Raw genomic sequence first — 22,367 nt, 5'->3', positions numbered from 1 at the left:
CAGGATGTGTAGAGACCAGTGAGAGGATACAGAGGCTTCTTTGTCAGGCTTCTAAGTGCTGATCAGAACATTATACTGAAGCTGCTGTTATACTGAATGGGCTCATAGGGGCAGTTGAAAGGGTTTTTCACTGCTGGGCTTAGGAATTTGAGTTTCATGTAGGAATAATCAGTATGGGAGGCTTTCCCCAGGCACATGACAAAAGGATACAGCTAAATCACAGACTAAATGGCTGCCCTTTATCTTGCTCTCTTAAGTACTCCAGGTAGGCAAAGCTTGTGCTTTCTTTCCAAAGATCAGTTTTAGCAAGATAGGTATGGTCTACTTTGGTACCTAGACTGGGATCGTCACAGAATGAGAAATTTCACAGGTACTTTTCAGGGACAGTTATCTGATTACAAAGACAAACCTTCCTGAGTGATAAACTGGTACCTGAGTGCTGGGAAAGATTGAAGGCAGGAGAAGAAGGGGACAACAGAGGGAGGATGAGATGGTTGGATGGCATCACCGACTCAATGGACATGAGTTTGGCTGAACTCCGGGAGTTGGTGATGGACAGGGAGGCCTGGCATGGTGCAGCCCATGTGGTCACAAAGAGTCGGACTCAACAGAGTGACTGAAATGAACTGAGTGCAGATAAATCATATCCCTGTGAGGCTGTATAAATGTTTAACATTTCTTTTTTATTGTTATTTTTGGTCAGTTCCTGCTATAGTCTTTGAACCAGTTACTCCTATAAAAGAGGCTCCGGAGACAGCATTCGGTAAATGCCACTTTCTGACCTTTAGCAAGAGCTTTCCCTACTCATTGTCAAACTTCTGCTCATTCCACTCTGTTGCCATTTAGTTACATTCTTTATCTTGTGAGAAAAACATGCATAAAACAAGTTACCTCTGGTTCTAAAGAGAGCCATGCCTGGATCTAGTTTGGAATACCTTCCTGTCCTGTAACATATTTAAAATTTTCTTCATACCAGTTTATGTTTTTGGCTCAACCAGAGTTCTCTGTTAAGGTAAATTTCATGTATTTATTAGAGTGTCTGATCCTGATCTATGCTAACCAGGTTGTAACACAGAAGTTCCTTTATACATCCTTTGTACACCTGCCTTTTTTATCTGCCTGTTTTGTTGTTGTTATTGTTTTAACATTTGTGTGATATGTTTGTAGTGAATTGTCTACCAGGTAACGTGATCAAGGCTAATAAGTTTAAATAGTAAGCCTCATCCTTAAGTTGAATCTGACTCCCCCTTACTCTCCAACATAGTTTAGAAATGACTCAATCTTTTTAATGCAATCTAGGAGAATGTGATAAAAATACATATCTTGACTATCTGAATTATTACCTTCATTTTATGTATCAGCTTTTTCCCCAAAGTATCATCAATAACAAAGGAAGATATACACATAGTCAGGGCAAAATTTTCACCCTAGACAGATCCATTTCTTGAAACTGAAGAAAATCTATCAAGCTTTGGAAAACTTGAAGGTTTTTTCAAAAACCTGTGATTTTCAGAAGCATAAGCTTTAAAGTGCCAAGTTTATCTTTTTCTACTTCCCAAAACATCCCAATAGACACATCATTCACGGTACAAACTTAAAACTACTTCATGTCCAGATACAGTGGAGTTTATACCAGACAAAAGCAAAACAAAAGGGTTCTTGACTTAAGGAGTGTGGTAGCCTGCCACTGATTGAAAATGGAAACCTGTTTACCTCCTAGTGAGGAAACCATGAAGAGTCCTGGTGCCTTCAGAGCTGGCGAGGAGTTCTGGTTTGAAAGATACATAATCTTCTCTCCAAGTCTGGGTAGTAAGAGGTTTGCTTCTCAGTCTGCAAGCTAGTTAAGCACAAGCATTTTTCCTATGTGAACATCCTAGAGAATGAGAGCAGTGCAGTGTTTTTGCAAATTCACGATTTTCCTTAGGTACACAAACATCAAGTATAGATTTGTTATAGCGGGGCTTTTTTAATGGGCAGTGTGTAATCCAAAATGGGTACTTTGCATCTATAGTTCTTCCCTAGTTGTTGGTGGAGGGAACCCAAATTCTTTCATCACATACTTGCATGGCAGACCTTTAAAAAGTTAAAAATCAACCTGGGCTTCAGTCGAGCAGAGAAGGAGTTTGGGTCTTGATGTCACATTAGAATTTGCACAGTGGGTAAGTGAGAGTGAACAAAGATGGAAAAAAGGATATGCATAGAGGCAACCAGAGGGAGCAAAGATCCTGCTTTCTCTATGTGACAAATAAAGCATTTTTGTTGGGGATGATGCACTTGAACACCATGTGAGGCCGGCTAAGACTAGTATTGTTCTTAATGAGCATCATAATATCTCTTCTTTCCACACTTGGATAGTTTTCCCCGTGCTGAGAGTGGACAGGTGCTTTACTGGATCCATGGGCTAAGCGGCTTCCCCTTATCTAGTCTTCTTCTTTGGACAGAAGTCACAAGATCTTTCCAGAACTGAGTTCTCAGCAATATTATCAAAGCCATTTTGGGCTATTTGTGTAATGGTTTCTTGGTTATTTAGGAACTTTTTCTGCAACCATAATTTGATAACATAGACAGTTTCTTTATTCAGCATACACAAAAGTACAGGTTAGTTTTTCACATGCTTTTTGAGGGTTGTTAGAAACATATTTTATTGGAGAAGGAAATGGCAACCCACTCCAGTATTCTTGCCTGGAGAATCCCAGGGACGGAGGAGCCTATTGGGTGCCGTCTATGGGATCGCACAGAGTCGGACACAACTGATGCAACTTAGCAGCAGCTTAGCAGAAACATATTTACTAAATACCTAAGAACGTCCTAAAGTCTACCAGAGCAGATGCAGATAATCAAGCACTAATTACAAGAACTGTTTCCCTCTTGTGCTGCTAAACAGAGACCAAAGGTAATGGCTATCTCATGAGATGAAGAAGTCCCTAACTACAGTTTGGCCAAGTGTGAGCACAACAATTGATTTCCCTTTCTGTTAGTCTGCTGGGGCTGCCATAACAAAAAACCACAGACTGGGTGGCTTAGACAGCAGCTCTTGAGGCTGGAAGTCTAAGGTCAAGGCATCAGCGGGTTTAATATGTCCCAGAGCCTTTCTCCTTTCTTGTGTCTTCATGTGGCCATCTCTGCGTGTGAAGGCTTCCCTGCGTCTCTCCCTCTTCTTATACGGACAGCAGTCCTTCTGGCTTCTGGTCCCATTCTTATGACCTCATTTAAGCTTAACTGCATCTTTAAAGGCCCCAGCTCCAAACATAGTCACACTGGGATTTAGGACCTCAACATATGAATCTTGAGGGGATACCATTCAGTCCATAACACCCTTCATTCAGAAATTTTTAAAACTATTCTAGAGATAGTATTACACTGACAAGATTCATTTTGGCATGCATGTTGTAGCTATTCATACTTTATTTTTAAAAAACCACAAACCTCTCTTATTTATTACTTCAGTTCCTGTTACAGACCTTGAACCTGTTACTTTTACAACGGAGACATCTGGGACCACACTAGGTAATGACGCTGTGCTGTTCCCCGGTGGTGGTGTTGCTCCTTGTGCGGTCCTTTCAGCCTCCATCCCCATCATGTGCTTTTCTTCTTTCACAAAATGACATCATCATCCTCCACTGCAATTCAGTCACTTCCTTCATCTGAAGAGTGCTGTAGCCTCCTTAAAAAAGTGTCCTGTTGTTTTTATGAGAGCAGGCGTGTGCTTAGTTCAAGAGATCTACCTGCCGTGTGGTGCATCTGAAATTATCACATTGATTTGTGCTTTGTTGAGCAGTGTTCTCTGTTAAAGCTGAGTTGCAAACAAATTTGGATCTCTTTTTTCTCCAGGCTGATGAGCAATAACAACTACTCTTAAGTTTCTTTGCACATCTTCTACATTTCTAGATTTTTTTAAAAAAAACTATTTGCATGGTATGTTTGCTTCTTCATTGATGTTTTAAGTAATGCTGTGTTTTATTACCAATTTGACAAATAGGAAGTTTTCCAAATCTGAAATTTTAATTGTAAACCTTTTCCTTAGTGTGAGCCTAACCTCCCCTTCCCTTGCACCAGAATTGAGTCTTCCTTCTCATTTTTCCCTCAGAGAGGAACTAATGTGAGTATCTGATTACAAGTGCTAATTTTCATGCCTTGAATAAGTAACTTGACCCTCAAAGATGCGTTGGCATAAAAAGAGTGAAAGTTTTAGACTACAGTTTCATAGAACTTTTAAAAATCCAACAGGTTTTGGCAAAACCTCTCCTCAGTACCCAGAGCATAAGATATAGAATAACAAGTCTTTTCTTTCTTTAGCTACTACCAAAACATCACAAAGACCTCGTCGTCCACGTCCCAGACCTAAAACTACACGAGGCCCTCAAGTACCTCAGACAAAACTGGGTAAATGTGCAATTTGTTGGTTTAAGGGTGAGCCCTAGTAGGCTGTCCCAGTGGGGACCCAAAGCTCTTACTCTAAGTGTGAAGTTATGAGATAGCATTAGTAATATTTCCTCTACCAGGTGTCGAGGAGAACATGACTGTATAAGACACAGTTGGTGCCAGAATACCAATTCTTTCTATGTGAGAGTCATCTTTGATACACATTTAGTAAGTTTTTTACTATAAAATTCCACTCAGATCTTAAAGATAAAACTTCTTTAGCAAAGCCAATATATTCCATTCACGTAAATAAACAAATTGAAAGTAGCTTGCGAATTCCTGGATCAATATCAGCAACTGTGGGTGATATGCAACCTGTGGGAGACTTATTTTACTTCTAAAATGGTAAAGTTGAGCATAAGTTTTCATGAGACAAAGGAGAAAATCAAGGTAGACTGGACTTGGCCCTTGGCCCTTAAGGTTTGGGCCCACTACAGGATTTGTATATGTGGAGGGAAACATGAGCCAAGACAGAAGGACCAGGCATGTGGTGGAGGTGGGGTGGGGAGTTGCCTAGAACAGACTGTCCTACTTCTTAGTAGTCCAAACATGGCTACTGATGATGCTACATTAGGCTGGATCCATCCAGCCAATTGAAAGAGGATTTTGAGAACTTGATTCAGGAGTTTAGATTTGAAAGATGTCAACAGTCTTTGATTTCCATTTTTTTCTGGGCTTAGGCCAGAAATATGCTCTACTGAATATTACAGACTGAGTGACCACTTTATCCTGCTCTTTTATGTGTCATGATTTGAACAGAGATCTCTGACTCTTTCCATAGCTGAGCTCTTGGCAGGACCAACACCATCCACTTCCATGATTAGTTTTTATATCTACTTCAAATGTACACACTATCTATTATATCCATGCTAACCTAAACATAGGACGTGCTCCTTTTCAGCTTCCATTGAAGTACAGGTTTTGTTTTTTTTTTTTTGTCTCATTGTATATTAGGTAAATGCCTGAAAATATTTTCCAGTGCAGAGTTTTCCAGATTGGTTAGAATCCATTAGTTAAAACCTAGGAGAATTTCACGTTGACTCAAGATAGTTTAAGGCTAAGCCTAAGACTGACCATAACTATTGCTTGGCCAAAGAACAGTCATCTGCTCTTTGTTATTTTTTGTTTGTTTGTGGAAGGAATGATACACAAGCAAATCTTGTTGGGGTGCAAATATTCTAACTTTTCATATATTTTTAAATCTCTTTGCTCTACTGTATTATTTTTTGGTCAGTTCCTGCTACAACGCTTGAACCTGTCACTCTTAGAACAGAGGCCCCCGGACCAACATTAGGTAATGATGCACTGTGTTTTCAACAAGCCTTATCCTGCTTATTGTTGGGCTCAGAGTTTCATCTTGCTCCACGTGACAGTAGTTTTATTCTTTGTGGCCATTTATCTACATTCTTCTTAAAATTATGAAAACTCTTAAATTATCAGTTGTTTTTAATAGAATTAGCCATAGGTGAGCCTACTTTAAGATATTTGCTGGGTAACCTGTTTGAAATTGTGTCATTCTGTGTTTTGTTCAAGCAGTGCTTGTGATAAAAACCGGTTTTCAAACACATCACAGATCTGTTTCTTGTCTAGACATATAAAGCCATCAACAACTACTCTCACAGGGCCAAGAGGATCCGTACTTGTACATCTACATGTCTGCCCTTTTTCCATTTCCTTAGTATTTTGTTGCTTTGTTTCTATTTAGGTAGTAATGTGTTCTTATTTTAATAGTTGCATAGAAAATGTACCAGAGATTGCAATATTAAATTATAAAGCTCACATTTAGTTTGACTGTCCTTCATTATCTATTGAAATTTAGCAACAGTCCTTAACCTTTTTGTTGCCCAAGCACACTGCTCTATGAGAGTTTGATTATAATTACTAATCTTTATTTCTTATATTAAAATTGATTTTTGTCTTCAAAAAATCTTCTATGATAAAAGAAGATAGAAAAGGAATTTATGTATGTGACAAAAATCTCAAACTAAAAAGGTAAATATTTAATAATATCAAATAAGATGTAGAAAATCTAGAGTCATGTTTTTGCTTCCCATAGGTTCCAGAACCCTGGGTAATGTTGTTATGTAATAACCCAAGAATTTCTTCCTTCAGCTTCTAAAACATCACAACAGACAATTCATCCCCATCCCAGACCAAAAACCACACCAAGTGCTGAAGCACCTGAGTCCAAACCAGGTAAAAGTTTCCCTGGCTTAGAGTTCCAACAACCTAACCCAACAGGGTGACGGGTAATCTTAGTTGTTGGGAGTAACCAGTATGCCCCCAGAGACTAAAGATACAACTCATATTGAGTTGCAGTTCCTACTGTAGAGTTGGCGAGAAAAGCACAGTAGGGGGAGATTTGTAGGGCAGCCGAATGCCTCATACTTCCTCTGTAAAGATCTCTGTTGCTGTACACTTTATTAACTTCCACTTATCTTTTGAAAAGAAAGCTTCTCTAGAAAAATTAGGCATATTCAGTTCAAATTGATAAACATTAAGTGCCTTCAGTAGCCTCCAAAGGTGCTATTGTATCAGATGTGGAAGAGGTGTTTTAATCCTAAAACCTGCAAGACAGTTAAAAACAAAAGCCTTTCCTTGGTAAATAAAATAGAAGCTGGCAATATACACATCTATGAAAATATACGATTGATATTTGTGTGCTATCAACAAGATGTGCTAGGTATATAAATCTTCGGGGCAGGGAAAGATAAGTTTAGAAAGAATGAAGCCTTACTTATTTGACTAAGTATAAACATAATGCTAGATTTCTGATTTATATTCACTTAAAACTTTGATATAGCTCCATTTACTCTGGAATCTAGTATTACTACTAGGTTACTGCTTAAAGTCTAGAGTGCTTATTGTATTGTGATCTAAAAACATTTGAGGCTTGAAACTTCTAATCCAATTCTGAGAATATAAAGAAATACTATGATACTATGTTGTTTAAAAAAAAACAGGAAATTAATTTGTGATGCAATATTATTAACTAAAGTACAGATTTTCCAGTTTCACAGAATTTTATGCTAGGGTCCAATATTTGTTTTCATACCTTATTCAGCTTTCCACATTGTATTTAGTTGCACTGAGCAGCTTCAGCTGCATGGAACAAATTCTGATAAATTCTCTTTTCATTTTTATTCTGTTAAAAATGTTTTCTACTTTTCCTTGTTATGGCTTCTTAGATACAGCCATCATTTTTAAGTGAACATTTAATTTCCAAATATTTGGAATTTTTAAAGTATGTTTAATATAAATTTCTCATTTTGATATTAATTTTTTATTTAAATGCATTCTTCTCTGCAAAAATATAAAACGTGATGACACTTCTTGCCTTGAGCTTAACAATCATATTGATATATATGTATATACAGTAGCAATTATTATATGTGTATATTATGAAAGAAAGAAAGTGAAGTCACTCAGTCATGTCCAACTCTTTGAGACCCCATGGACTATAGCCTGCCAGGCTCCTCTGTCCATGGAATTCTGCAGGCAAGAATACTGGAGTGGGTTGCCATTTCCTAATCCAGAGGATCTTTCTGACCCAGGGATTGAACCCAGGTCTCCCACATAATATGTATATATTATAAATAATTTTAAATACATATATAGTCAATGTTATAAAGTTTTTCATGTCAGTTTCTATCATTTATATTATCTGTATTATATTTGTTTATATATATTATATATTATCTATAAATAATTTTTTACAGTTCTTTTTATTATGAAAATAGCAAATATAGGAAAAAATGCATGAATCATATGCATTTACTAATGATTATAAAAGTCATATGTGCAATTTAATAAATAATTAAAATAGAAAAAGTAAAAACAAGAGGTAACCTTTTTGTTTTAAGAAAGCATTCATTAGAGAGGAAAAAAGAACAGCAGAAAGGAGGGTCAAAGACAAGAAAGTAAAACGGTACATGATAGGAAAATTCAAATGTCTGTAATGACCAAGTGTATATTGTAAACGAGCAAAAAGGACTAAAAATGAGACGCTATAGAGGAGTAGAGACTGGGGCAAACAGGAAAATTCCTTCCACATCCACACAGTTCAGCTATGACTTAGTTTTGCTAATTATTGCCATGCAGACTATTTTCAGACTTTCCAAATTTTTTAGGGTGTTTCCAAAGTTTTAGTTTTTTCAGTAAAATATCCCATTTTCAAAGACCAAATAGGTCAGGCAAAGCACTTTTACTCATCAGATTTAGACTGTGCACTGTTGATGTGTAACTATCTCATTCTTGTTACAAATGAAATTTAGGGACTTGTGATTGTGGAAAACAGCGATTACACTGTGAGCTGAAGGTTGAAATCTGATTGTGGGGAACTTCATATTAAAAGCCTTAGCTATTTTCCTCTGCGGTTTACAGAGAGGTTAATAAAAGATTTATGTGGATTGAAAAATTATATAAAAATTTATTTTAGTTATTCCAAAATTTACTCTGGTTTTGAAAGTTTCCAAGCAGTCACTGTTTCTTCTCTATTGGACAAAGAAAAAGATTTTCTCAGTATTGCTGATTTTGTGGGATAACAATAGTTCAGGGGCATTGACAATGAAAGCTGGAATGTGCCCAAAATAAATAAAGAAAGAAAGTGGAGCCTTGAAATCATTGTGGGACATAGATGAGTAGAAAGATGGAAACGAATAAAATCAGAAAGAGTGGATATAAGTAGAGACCAACCAAAGGACAAAGTCTAACTGTAATATAATACAAAGGATATCTGATTTCAAGGTGGTACTCAAAGCTTTTCTAAATCTTGATTGGTCCATGTCAGACTCCCAAGGTGGAGATCGTTAGGCACCTGATAAAGCCATTGAGATCTGATCAAGTATCAACAAGTTCCTCTTTGTTCATGAAGACATGTTCTTTCTTTGCTTAATATGGAGAGATACCCAATCTGATTCATCATGCTGAGGCCTCAGTCTCTTTCCAAAGATAGGTCCTTACCAATACCCAAACATCCTACGTTGGCTTATTAATTTAGAGTCAGATAATAAAAGGAGGAATAAGGGAATAGGTACCTGACTTAGGTACAGCCAATTATTAGAAAACCGATTGTTTACCCTTCTAGTTTAAGAGTTTTTAAAACTTGTCATGTTATACTAGTAAGATCCTTTTTGCAGTAAACGTTTTAAGTTTCCTTTTACTTAAAACAATCATTTGGTTTATTTTTTAATACTTTTGGTCAGTTCCTACTGCAGACTTTGAACCTGTTACATTCAGAACTGATGCTTGGGTAACAACAAAAGGTAATAACACGTGATCCTCAGTAAGTGCGTTTGCTTCTCATTGTCAGACTCATTCCATCAACATCACAGCTACAGGTTCTTTTGCTTCATAAAGCTATATCATCATCCTCTGTTATCATGCCATGATATTCTTCATCCTAAAAGTACTGAAGACTCTGACTCTTAAGACAAGTTATCCCTTGTTTCTAAGAGAGCTATGCATGAACCTAACTCAGATCAATTGTTATACATGTAACCATCTGAAATTGTTCTTGCCATTGCATATGTTTTTAACCAATGTTTTGTTTAAGTTGAGTTTAAAAAGCAATTCTTGTAACCCTAACAGAAGTTAGAAACGGGGGTTCTTTGTGGATCTAAAGGTCGTCTTTTTTTTTTTAAGCTGTCTATATGATATTTGTTAACTGAAAAGTTAATGACATGGTCTTATTTTAGGAAACCATAGAAGAGTTTGTACCATTACCACCACCATAATATTTTACCAATCATTCTTGTCCTTTTTAATTCAAAAGAGAGTTCTTTGAATGATTCTTCTTTTTAAATGAATAACTTACTTTTTTATATGACTTACTCCCAGTAAACTTCCACATGTTAAAAAAAATACTATTATAATAAGGGTGAAAGCTTCAAACTAAAAAGTTTAAGAGACGCACTTCCTAAAATATGAGGAAATCTAGTAAGTTTTAGGAAATCTGGAGACGTGTGTTCTGCTACCCGTAGCTGCTGAGCTACGAACTCTGAAATAACTGAAGGTTTTCTTTCTTCAGCTCCTAAAACATCAAAACGGACCCGTCGTCCGCGTCCCAAACTTAAAACTACAACAACTCCTGAGGCACCTCAAACCAAACCGGGTAATTGTGGGTTTCTCATTAAAGGACTGAGTCTTTGCAGCTCTGGAGAGTCTGGGATTGATCCAGCAGTGAGAGGGGTAGCCCATGTGAGCCCTATGTGTGTAAAGGTGTGAAATGGCCTGCTGCTGCTTTCCCCTGTTGAGTTAGCAGAGGAAAATGTGATGAGGGGGTGGCAGGGACTCGTGCGATAGCTGAGTACTCTGTCTTCTACATAAGGATCTACTCTTTTATGTACTATGTACTTTATTTGCATTTTCTTATTCCATTCCATTCTTCACCTAAAGACAAAATGTCTTAAACCAATCTTTTTTTTTTTTTTTTTGGTTCAAGAAACAAACATGAAGTAACTTACCTGTCCCCACAGCCCATCAACAGTTGTGAGGATATCAGAGAAGGCAGCAACTTCTTACTTCTCAGTCTGGAGCAGAGTCAAATTCAGAACCCGCCTCAGTGTGAAACATTAAAAGATTGAACCTAGGCAGTATGTCTGTGCGAACAGAGTTCTTTTATGGAGGGGCTCTAAACATCTCTCAGCTGAAAGAGAGAAAAGTCTGTGAAGGACAGAAGTAAGAAGTCTTAAAATCATGGAGACTGACAGACAAAAAGAAAGGTGAAGAGACCAACCAGCGAGCACAGACTTCTCAGTGAAGGGAGGTTCTGCTTCTCAGTGGTAGTGAAGAGTACTGTGTTTGGAAGGGTCCATAAGAGCAGTTGAAGAAAGTCCTTGAAAGTATGACTCAGAAGTTTGGATCTGACCCAAAAGTATCAGTGGTCTCTCTTGCAATGGTCTCTTCCCCTAGACAGGGTACAGCATTTTTGTGATTAGAACAGAGCACGTTAAGTGCTTTACTGGGCACCACACACTATTTGTTCTTATATCCTGATTTATTGAGTGCTTTTGCCTCAAATAAGGTCTCAGCCTACTTCCAAATAGGTGTTCTCAACAAGATCTGTATGCTTCACTTGGCTTAATTTTTTTCCATGTCTGTAAATACAAAATCTACTTATTGTATACATGCTTACATAGACATGCTATTGTCTTCCAATTTAATTGAGAGAAAATTGACATACAGTACTGTATAAGTTTAAGGCATACAGCGTAGTGATTTGACTTGCATGTGTCATGAAATGATCCCCACAGTAGCTTTAGTTGTTTAGTTTAATCCATCACCTCATATAGAGAGATGAAAGCAGTAGAAAAACATTTTTCCTTGTGATGAGAACTTAGACATATTGTTTTCTTAAAGCTTCCACAGAAAAGTCAACAGTTGTCAGAACAGTTACCTAAGTATATATTTGGTAAAATGGTTAGATAATTTTCCTAGATCAGTGTTCTACAGTGATTGGAATTAAGTACTTAGATACCTAGGAGAAACTCATGTTGACTTTATGAAGATATTTATCAGATTGTGTATTGCTATGATTGTCTCATAAAAGAATACCTACCTAGCCTTAGGTGATCAAATCATTAAATAAGAAGTATGTGATTTCAAAAAATTTTCAAATTGTTGTGTACCTACTGAAGCGATATTATACTGGTAAGATTTAATTTGCTGACTTTTCACAAGTGTTTGTTTCATTGTTTTTTGACTAGTTCCTACTACAGATCTTGAACCTGGTACTCTTAGAACTGAAGCTCCAGAAATCGTGGGTAATGAGCATGTGTGTCCTTCAAATGGTGCTCTTCCTGTTCATTGTCATACCATTATAGCCACAGGTTCTCTTGCATCTTAAAACCATTTCTAACCCCTCTGTTGTCATTCTATTCCAATCTTTATCTTGTAATTATGCTAAGCTCTATGTCCTCTGTTGACTCTAAGAGAACTGTGTATCTACTAATTTCAGGATGTCAGACTGCTGTGTATCTACTCAACATTGTCATGTGATCATGCACATTTGTTTAAAGTGTTGACTATAAAGCTTTCTTTCAAACATGAATTCCCATTTATCTCTTATTCTTCTCATTTGTGTTTTCCTCATCAATTGTAGAAATGCCATGTTTTTTATTGTATTACTTTTTATTGAATTAGGATCTGTGTGATTGTACTGGTGAATCTGTTGTTTCAAGGAATAATGCTTTTAGATAATGGTCAAATTTTTGAACGTGCCTAAATCTTAAACGTTTGAATGATGGGCTTTTATGATAGAATAGGCTGATTCTTTCTCCTTATTTAACAGGGTTTAAGAGTTTCTTATCTTTTACTGAATGAAGAACCACTTTGAAATTTTGATGAGCATGCCCCATTTTTTACATTGATCCTTATACTTTTGAACATGTGAATTCATTATTATACCTATGATTATTGAAATAGGGAACAAAATAGACATTTATATGTCAGCTTGTATAGAAGTGCAAATAGGCTGATAAATGGTTTTTCCAATAGTTAGAAAAGTCTAACATGTTTATTATATTCATAAACGTGTAAAAAGCTCATCTAGCAAAGTCTTCCATACTAGCAAGGGTCAGATAACCAAACATCTAGAACTTCTTGTTGACCACAGTGATATTGAACAAAGTGCATAACCTGTCTTATGAGGTTAATGGATATTGGCCATAATTTGGTCAGATCTGCAAAGAACAATTATGGTCTCCTTTCTCTCTGTTCTGAAGCTTAAAAATTAGCTTCTGAAATTAGTCTTCAAGTACATTTTTTAAATCTCTTTGGTTTATTTTATTGTTTTTGGCTAGTTCTTCCTACCGTCATTGAACCTGTCACTCATACAACCAAGGCTCCAGAAACAACATTAGGTAATGATATTCTGTGTTTCACAGCAGTTTTTTCCTGCCCATTATCTACTCATTCTGTCATCATCATCCTCATCATCATCACATTATCATTAGCTTCTTAAGACTATCTTGTCATCCTCTGCTGTTCTGCAACTTGATTATCCTTCTCAATAAGAGTATTGAAGACTCTAAAAGAAGTTGCCTATTGTTTTAAAAGATATGCACAGGATTAGGTCAGAGTATTTTTCTACTGTGTAATCTTAACTGAATTTATATCATGTACTACTTTTGTCTAAATGGGGCTCATTTTTAAAGCTGAGCTTCAAATGCAGTCAGGAGTGTCTTATCTTCTCTAGATGAACTAAAACATAACAATGTGTAGTTCTGTGGCTTGGGGGAGTAGTTAAATTTCTTACTGTAAACTACCTATGGTTTGATGATAGTCCTTACCTTTTTTAAAGTTAGAGATTTATAGGACTCTTCACTTCTTGACTTAATTTTATGCGTAAATTTTACCGTAAGACTCTTTGTGATAAAATAATGAACAAAATAGGCAAAAACATTTGGATCTTAAAAATATATGCCTTAAATTTCAAGGAAACATATTTTAGAAACTCTAGAACCTTATTTCCAATACCACCTTCACTGGAATAATAATAATCCAATAATAATCCAATATTTCTTCCTTCAGCTTATAAAACAACACGAGTTCGTCGTCCACGTCCCAGACCTAAAACCACATCAAGCCCTGAAGCACCTCAGACCAAATTGGGTAAATGTGTTATTCCATGGTTTGAGGGGTAAACCCTAGCAGTGTGTCCATTGGGGTCCCAACGCAGTGCCTTTGATGGAAAGTAACAGACTTCATGTTCTCTAAGAGTTGAGGCATTAAAGTATGGTTAGCAGCTGCTTCCTGGATGAGTTCTTGGTCACTTTTATTTGTAGCAATACTGGCATAGTTACTTATGGTACATCTACAGTTAAACACACATGATCTATTATAGTACATAACCATAGGTTTTTTCCCAACTTCCAAGAAATACAACAAATTCCTTTCACATATTTTTAACATATATTGCCTAAACAGAATTTCTAATGCAAGCTTCCGTATTAGAATCAGAAAATCAAACACCTAGGCCAGTCTCATGTTCACTATACTAAGATTCATAGCAGAGTTCAAAGGTTGTACCTACTTTCCGTGATGAATTGCTACTAGCCTCAGAGACTAGTTGCTTTCTGTGAATTTACAAAAGTTAAAAAAATAGTTGTCATTTGAAATTGTTTTGAAAGAAAAATTAAGACTTTCTATGTGTGTGTTAAACTTTCTTGTGTTCCCCTTGTTGCTTTTGGTTAGTTTCTGCTATAAGCTTTGAACCGGTTATTCATAGCTCTGAAGCTCCAGAAGCAACATTAGGTAATGACTTTTGTGACCTCATTAAAAACCCACCCCATCACTATCATGGCCAGAGTTGCTCCTGCTTCCTATGATTGCTGTTGTAATTCTGTTTCATGCTTCATCTGATAAGTAGTCAGGATTCTTAATTCAAGAGCTACCTGTTATTTGCAACAGATGTCCCTGGATCCAGGTCAGGAAATCTATCTGCCATGAAATCCCCTTTAGCATTTCATTATGTGATTCAGTGAAGAGTCTGAAGTCTAAATTGTGCCCCTTCTATCTGGTATGTAGATCTATAAAATGGTGATAATTAAGTACCATGAAATTTCTCTGAACCACTCTCTAAAATTCTTTGTGATATTCTTATTATTCTCTTCCTATTTCAAGGAATGATTTCCCTATTAAATTATTTTTAAAAGGTTGCTTCTTGGAAGTGTCAGTTCTAGCGAATATAATTTATAGGCTTAGCCATCATTAATGAACTTGACTATTCCTTATTCTCCACTACAATTTAGCATTAATTCTTAATCATTATTAAGTAGGAATCTCTCTGAGGATCTAATTATACATAGTAATATCTATATCCTTAACAAATTTTGTTATTGATCTCTGAAAGACCCTCAGTGATAAGGAACAAATTGGACAGTAAAGTGAAATTTTCAAACTTGGGCAGTAAAGCCAAGAAAATCTAATATTTTAGAAAACATTGGTCCACATTCAATGCTGATGGTTTTTAGACCTACAAATACAATAGCAACTCAACATTTTCTTCCTTTAGTTTCAAAACATGGGGCAGGGGGGAACATCCTTCTTACAAACTTTAAACTTCTCTAAGCTCCACAGTTGAAACCAAGAAAATCTATGGATTTTAGTTTAAGAAGTCCTTCCAGCCCATTGCAGTTGGGTCCCAAGAGTGACAGTGATATGGCTTGCTAACTTGCATTTCCCTCCTCTGTGCTGTCTAAGAGAGAAGGTAGCATTTCTACAATTGCACATGGGCCAGAATGCTCATGGTTGGAGGAGATCTATATGGGCCAAATGCATAAGAATTGTCTCTGACAAAAGATGCATCTTATTCAATTCTCTTAGCATTCTATTTCATTAATTTCTTTTTAAAATAGCATTGCTTCTTTGTCTTAGGTAAACAACCATTTCCTTGCCCTCTGTGGTCCCAGCACCATGTTAGTAGTTGAGCAAAGTGGGGTGTGGAACAGAGATAGAGATAAAAAAAACTAAGGGCATGTTTTACCTCTTAAAGTACAATATAATTGTGAAGAATTGAGTCTTGAATTTTTCTTAGATGAAAGATAACTTGCTTATACAAAAGCAGCTTGTTTGATTAAAAATATAGAAAGAAAACATTTAAAGGAATCAAGGTTCTATGTGGTCTTACAGGGAATAGTTGAGCTTTGAAATAACTTGGACTTAAATTGGTAGTTGGAATGGTAAGAACAAGAAAATAAAACATTTTGACACATATTGATGGTACCTGAGGGGGTGGTCAAGCTGGAACATAGAACAAAATACTCCTAGATGATATTGAATATTTTGTTAATAATACTGTCTTGAAATCAGCTGTAAGAAATTTTTAGAAAGCCCTTGTGGAAATATAGATTCAGATACAGTAATCTTTAAGACTCTCACTTTTTCAAACTGGCTCTTGCTTTTTCTAGAAGGATAATTAACATCAGGGATCAGTAAATCAGTGATTTTTTTTTTTAATATGAAGTTAGATAGTGAATATTTTAGGCTTTGGAGGCCATTCAGTCTCTATTATAACTTCTCAATTCTGCTGTTGTAGCTTGAAGTCATTGAAGTTTTGTTGAAATACAGCCACACATACAAACTAAGATGATTCAAGGCATATTTGTATATAATTTACATCTTGGCCTTGAGTCATTTTAGTTTGTATGTGTGGCTGTGTTTCAACAAAACCTTATTTGAATTTCATACCATTTTTTACATGTCATAGATTATTACTCTTTTAATTTTTTTCAATCATTTAAAAATGTAAAAGTCATTTAGTTCACAGGTCAGGAAGAGGGCTGGACTGAGGGATGCATAATTTGCCAATCTCTTCTGCATGCCTATTCATAACACTGTGATTCTGAAGGTCTTTGTATTGCTACCTTTGTCTAAATTCTGTGACATAAATTATCCATAATTAGTTTGACAACTTAGACCCTCTTCTTTCAGCTCCCACTGAACTGCAAACTCTTATTTTGAAGCCAGTGACATCACCAAGCCTAGAAATGACACAAAGTCAACCTGGTAAATAGATTATTTAATCTGCCTGGATACACCATTGAGCTTCAGGGAACACACCCCAAGTATTGTATTTCCAAACATTGAAAAATACAAAAGAATATGCATTTAACAACTCTACATATGGCACATGTTCTTTCCATGATTGCAAATAAGTGTAAATTAGTAATATATTATTTTCATATTAATTGTTATTCAACTGTATAGAAATACTTACCTTCATTTCATTGGGTTTACTCTGTATCAGAGAATAATCACATATCTGATTAAGTAGTCAACAAAACCACTTAGAAGAGCTGATTCTATTCTTTACCTTTATTTTTCACTAAGCTACAAACTTGTGATTCTCTTCAGTAGTAAGCTAAATTTGTGTTCTGCTATGTAAAAAGAATGCTCATTCAGTTGTGACCATTAAGAAAGAAAAAAGTTCTCACTTCACTGAAGGTAACAAAATTTCACCTTACACAGTATGAACCTAAACATTATTGCCCTTCAAAATTAAAAACAAATTTTTAAGATTATGCTTAGTAATGCTGTTGCAACCCTCTGACATTTATTTTGAAACACCAGATGTTTATTTTTTCCTAACAGGATTATAATTTCTTTTCATCCCCTTTGTGTATCTCTTAACTAGTTAAATGGCATTTTGATGCTTATGTTGATGGAACAAGGTATGGTTGTTAATGATAACCTACAGTACTTATAAAATTATGAATTCAGTTATTAGGGTTTCCTTTAGTGTTAATAGTACTATTGTTATTACAGTAATAGCTCACATTGAGTACTTTAAAGTACAAGGCACGTGTCTAAATACTTTGTGTGAATTTATTCAATGCTTGCAACAAGTCATCCTTGATAAATTGTACCATTTTGTGTTTTTTGCTAGTTTCTGAAGTCCTGGAATCGCTTACATTTAGCACTGAGTCATCAAAGGAAGCTATAGGTAATAATGTTCCCCAATGGGAAGTCAGGTATATGTGCTTTTCCATCACATTGCAGAAGTCATCTTGGGATGTCCTCATGCTTTGTAACATTTCATGGCTTCTCACATCTTGCCTGTGCTCATCCAGTGAATCTTGACAATTAAATATTATATACAGCACATTGTGCTAGTGCCTGCTGTGTTCCTATGCAAGCTTCACAATTTCCTTACTTAGTTCCCTCTCACTCTGAATGCAAAATTTCATTTTTTAATATTCTGAGCACTCTTTTCATGCAAATATGCACATCCTATTTTTCATTTTCATTTTTAGGATTCATCCTCATGCTTTCAAAGAACTCACTCTATGTCTTTTTCTCACTGGAATCCTTAAACAAAAATATGTAAGGAAATGAAGTTATCTGCTTTGCTCCAGGTGGAAATTGCTGTAGATCCTGCTAGCACGTGTGTGCGTGTGTGTGTTCCACACCGCACACTGCCTTCATTTCTGCCCTCTTAAATTGTAGCCATCTTCATATTCTACCTAAATGTTACTTATTCTCACAAATCTATCTATTTAGGATAATTAACCTCTGTTTTCAAATTAAACAGTGTTCCATTACAGTGGGTGCTATGGGCTGCCCACCGCTAACCCACCATTCGGTTTCTTCTCTAGCACCAACTGAAATAGATTATGTCTATTCCACTGCCAAAGCACCACTCAGGCCAGAGGAGCCAGAGACAGAAGGTGGTAAAGCTTTGATTCTTTTATTCAAAATATTCTAATTAGTATCTATTACTTTTCATAGAATATGAAAGTCCAAGCTGGGGTACTTTGATTCTTTGATTCTTTGATTCAAAATATTCTAATTAGTATCTATTACTTTTCATAGAATATGAAAGTCCAAGCTGGGGTACTTGTTCTACTGTTCAATCGCTTTGAAGAGCCATAGCTTCTAAAATCCTTGAATTCCTAAAATTAACATGATAATTGACTCTCTGAATACAGAAATAAACTTCAGTTTCTCTGTGGTATCTATATATTGAGACATAATAACACTTGACAGTTAATGATTAAAATATAAATCTTGGAGGTTGAGGATTATAGAATAGGATGTCCCTCTCAGATCACTTTTTTCTTATCCTAACCCGTTGTCCTATCTGTAAAAATGTGATGCAGATTCCCAAGAGAATGAGGTTGATATTCAAGAAAGAAATACTTGACTGCAGCTTACCATCCTACAGTTGTTAAAATTGTTCTCCTTTGTTTTGATGCAGTTGTGGAATCTATTACACATGTGTCTGAACCACCTGAGACCACACTAGGTAATGATATACCCGGGCAGCTTTCGTCCTCATTGTCACCATCACCAGAAAACCCACGTTCTCCTTCATTGTCAATCCATGTTGCAACATCATTCTTCCTCATCACAGTTAATTTTCTTTCTACATGCTTCTCTTCATAACCATTGTCCAAAAAAGTGTCTTCTCTCATTCAGCTTTGTATCTAGATCTTGGCCTCTTGCTATTTCAGTCACTGAAACTGTCAAATCTAAAGCATCTTTTTCCTAAGGTTGAACATTCTGCCAATTTGGTTTTATGTTGAATATTTCAGATAATATATTTTTGTACGATGATCCACTTATACCTTCTGCCCTAGCAACACACTTTTCATTAGCAGTCATTTCATCACGTTGATTTACTTGTTTGATTTTTTTCTTTGTTAAACATAATTCAGTGCTGCTGAATGGCTTATGCTTTAACAGTTTTTATTACTTTGTTTTATGGTTACTCTTGAACATATCTTTCTAGGATTATTGGGGGAGGTACTAATGTGGAGCGATAATTTAAAAATTAAGGATATTGCTTACCTTGAAAGTGTTTTATAACCTGGCATCTCTAAGCAGTTTTTAAACTAAATACATTATTAAGAAGTAGGAGTGGTATTCACTGCAACTTTTTTTCTGTAAAATCTGCCTGTTACCATCCTTTCTGTACTAAGGGTGCATGAAGCACTATAGTAACCCTGGGTCCATTCCTTCAATTACTGTAGAAACATCACCTCTGCCTCCCCAAACTGTAATTCTAGCCAGCCCAGATGAGCCTCAGACCACACTGAGTATTGTTTCGTATTTCATGTAGAAAGTGAATGTTCACAGAACTTAAAAGAACAGGAAGATGATAGTTGGGCACTATGGACTCCTGTTGGAAGCCATGATTGCTGCTCACAGTCTCTGATGGGCGATCCTACCTTTCTGCTGCCCCGTTCCTCTTTCAATCCATAATGCGTAGCCAGTCCCATGGCAGTGTTGTGAATATCATTTAGGATTAACTGAAACACACCTCTCAGCTACTCCGCAAGTCTTTCATATAGGAAATAGTAATATTTCTGGGAAAGAACATTTATATTCTATTTTAAAACATAAATATCCCAACTTTAAATGCTTTATCACCTTTCTACTTTCTCCTGCTCCTTCCTGTGGCAGCTTGGCCATTTCACTGGATACAAATAAGAGAAACTGAAATCACACCAGTTAGTTGGCAAGTCATAAGGGTTTCCTTGGCGGAATTTGAAATGTAGGAAAACACAGCATCGATGCAGATAGCTAAATGTACTTCTTCTTACAAGGAAAAAAGTCTTTCAGTGTCTACAGGCTCTCTCAGAACAGCAGTTTATCATATGTAAGCTCAAACTTGTATTTTGATGGCCATGAAACTATTTTATATGGCTCTATTTTATTTCCAAAGGAGATATGGATATTAATTTTATTCATTAATTTATTCATATTATCAATTTTATTCATTGTCCATATAAACTATTTTATATGGCCCTACTTCCAAAGGAGATATGGATATTAATTTTATTCATATAATTATTCATTAATTTTATTCATTGTCAGAATGCCCCATTAAACTTTGCCTATTAAACTCTACAGTTTAATTTTACCAAAATTCCACACTGACTGTATTAATTGGATCTGTGTCTATTATCTCTAACGTTTTCAAGTTTTTTTTAATAGCTGTGGTTATTAATATTATTGAAATATTTAATTGCAGATACTACCAGTGATACCAATCTCATTCTGAATTATTTTTTATAGAATTGCTTCATAACACACCTTTACCTACAGATGGTCTCTTATACCCCAAGGCTGCAAATAACCTATCAGTATGAACCTCAGCAAGCAAAGCAATTCAGAGTCACAGTATCACAAGACTAAGAAAACTGTACAAGTATAGAATTGTAGGGTTGGAAGGGTTCTTAAAAATCCTTTACTTTTGATGAAGAACCCGAGGTTGTAGACCAAATGATCAGCAAAATGAGTTCTTAATCTCTGGCTCCTAAACCAGTATAATCTCCAACATATCTTGTTCCTCTTTCTACAGGCGAGAAGATTCCACTGAAACCATTGCATGCTTTGTATATTTTAATTATCAGGAAGAAGTCTCTACAGACTCAACTTCTTTATCTAATAACTCTTATTTTCAGCAAGCTTTTCTTAAGGGTCTGAAACTCCATGACCTTGGAAACCATCTACTTCTTCTTGTTTCTCTTTATCTCAGACACACTTAATCCAACCAAACAGGTGTTTCCACAAGCTGTGACCTTGCATTATTTTTCTCCAGCAGGATAAACCTTTAATTTTTTAGTGAAAAAATTGACTTTTACACTGAATGTCCTAGAACTCTTTTGAGAATTGCCCAGCAAAAGGATAACTTCCTTCAATAATGTATCCTTTCAATTTCTGTTCAATTTTTCCTCCCCAATATGACAAATAAAAATTATGTTTTGCTTAACAAGATTAATTTTTTTCCATAACTCTTTTATTAAGACATATTCACCTTCTAGGTATATTTGGAATGTAACATGCTTTTTATTTAGAAGAAATTGTGTCTCTTTGTACTTAAAATATTATACTGGGATACTCTGATAATGCAATGTGAACTTATAATAAGAATGAATTATTTTATTATGAAATTTATTTTTAGCCTATTTAATAGGTATTTGAAGAAGATAATCCTAAAATTTCAACAGTTTCATTTGCCAGCTGAGTATCTTAGATATTAGTTAATGTGCTTTCTTATTTTGTTTTCTATTATAATAAGAAAATTATCTTCTTATATTCTATTGCTCTTCGCCAGCTTTAACTATGATAATTGCTATATATTTACGTCTTCAGTCACTCAACAAACGTCTTTGAGCTCCTAGAAGTTTAGGTACTGTTATTCTTGAGAAGCTCAAGAGCTCCGAACCTGTATCCTTTCTTTTAGCTTCCAAGCAGATACCACGAACTCCTCCCAAACCAAAAACCTCTCCACATCCAAGAATCCCACAAACACAATCAGGTAAATGTTTATTTTATATTCTGGCCTGAAAAGTTTGATGTTTGCAGAGTTACTCCGTTGAATTATAGCAAGTTAGGTTTTTAACCCTTATAAAACAACTCTTCCTTTGAAACCTAATAAAGACTTATATTTAAACTTTATCAAAAAGTATAGTATTAAAGTGGCTTATTCCAAAAAG

At 35.7% G+C, this 22,367-nt stretch overlaps 1 protein-coding gene across 50 annotated transcripts in view; it reads left to right on the top strand.

Annotated features, from left to right (window-relative positions):
- The window catches only part of ABI3BP (ABI family member 3 binding protein), a 293,247-nt gene that overhangs the window by 187,364 nt on the left and 83,516 nt on the right, over window positions 1–22,367 (top strand). For 26 of the 50 annotated variants that reach the window (XM_069551792.1, XM_069551760.1, XM_069551701.1 and 23 more), the window contains 15 exons: window positions 704–763; window positions 3,448–3,507; window positions 4,297–4,383; window positions 5,657–5,716; window positions 6,535–6,618; window positions 9,627–9,686; window positions 10,451–10,534; window positions 12,129–12,185; window positions 13,224–13,283; window positions 13,954–14,034; window positions 16,855–16,929; window positions 17,810–17,866; window positions 18,519–18,590; window positions 19,121–19,168; window positions 22,115–22,189. In XM_069551792.1, the coding sequence (XP_069407893.1) occupies window positions 704–763; window positions 3,448–3,507; window positions 4,297–4,383; window positions 5,657–5,716; window positions 6,535–6,618; window positions 9,627–9,686; window positions 10,451–10,534; window positions 12,129–12,185; window positions 13,224–13,283; window positions 13,954–14,034; window positions 16,855–16,929; window positions 17,810–17,866; window positions 18,519–18,590; window positions 19,121–19,168; window positions 22,115–22,189 (1,020 nt within the window). The remainder of the gene's footprint in view (window positions 1–703; window positions 764–3,447; window positions 3,508–4,296; window positions 4,384–5,656; window positions 5,717–6,534; window positions 6,619–9,626; window positions 9,687–10,450; window positions 10,535–12,128; window positions 12,186–13,223; window positions 13,284–13,953; window positions 14,035–16,854; window positions 16,930–17,809; window positions 17,867–18,518; window positions 18,591–19,120; window positions 19,169–22,114; window positions 22,190–22,367) is intronic. The other 24 variants (XM_069551781.1, XM_069551693.1, XM_069551771.1 and 21 more) reach the window with 16 other exon arrangements.

The sequence above is a fragment of the Ovis canadensis genome, chromosome 1 (genome assembly GCF_042477335.2).
Source record: "Ovis canadensis isolate MfBH-ARS-UI-01 breed Bighorn chromosome 1, ARS-UI_OviCan_v2, whole genome shotgun sequence".
Taxonomy (NCBI): Eukaryota; Metazoa; Chordata; class Mammalia; order Artiodactyla; family Bovidae; genus Ovis; species Ovis canadensis.
The sequence above is the reverse complement of the archived record's forward strand: the minus strand, read 5'-3'. Positions and strand labels throughout refer to the sequence as shown.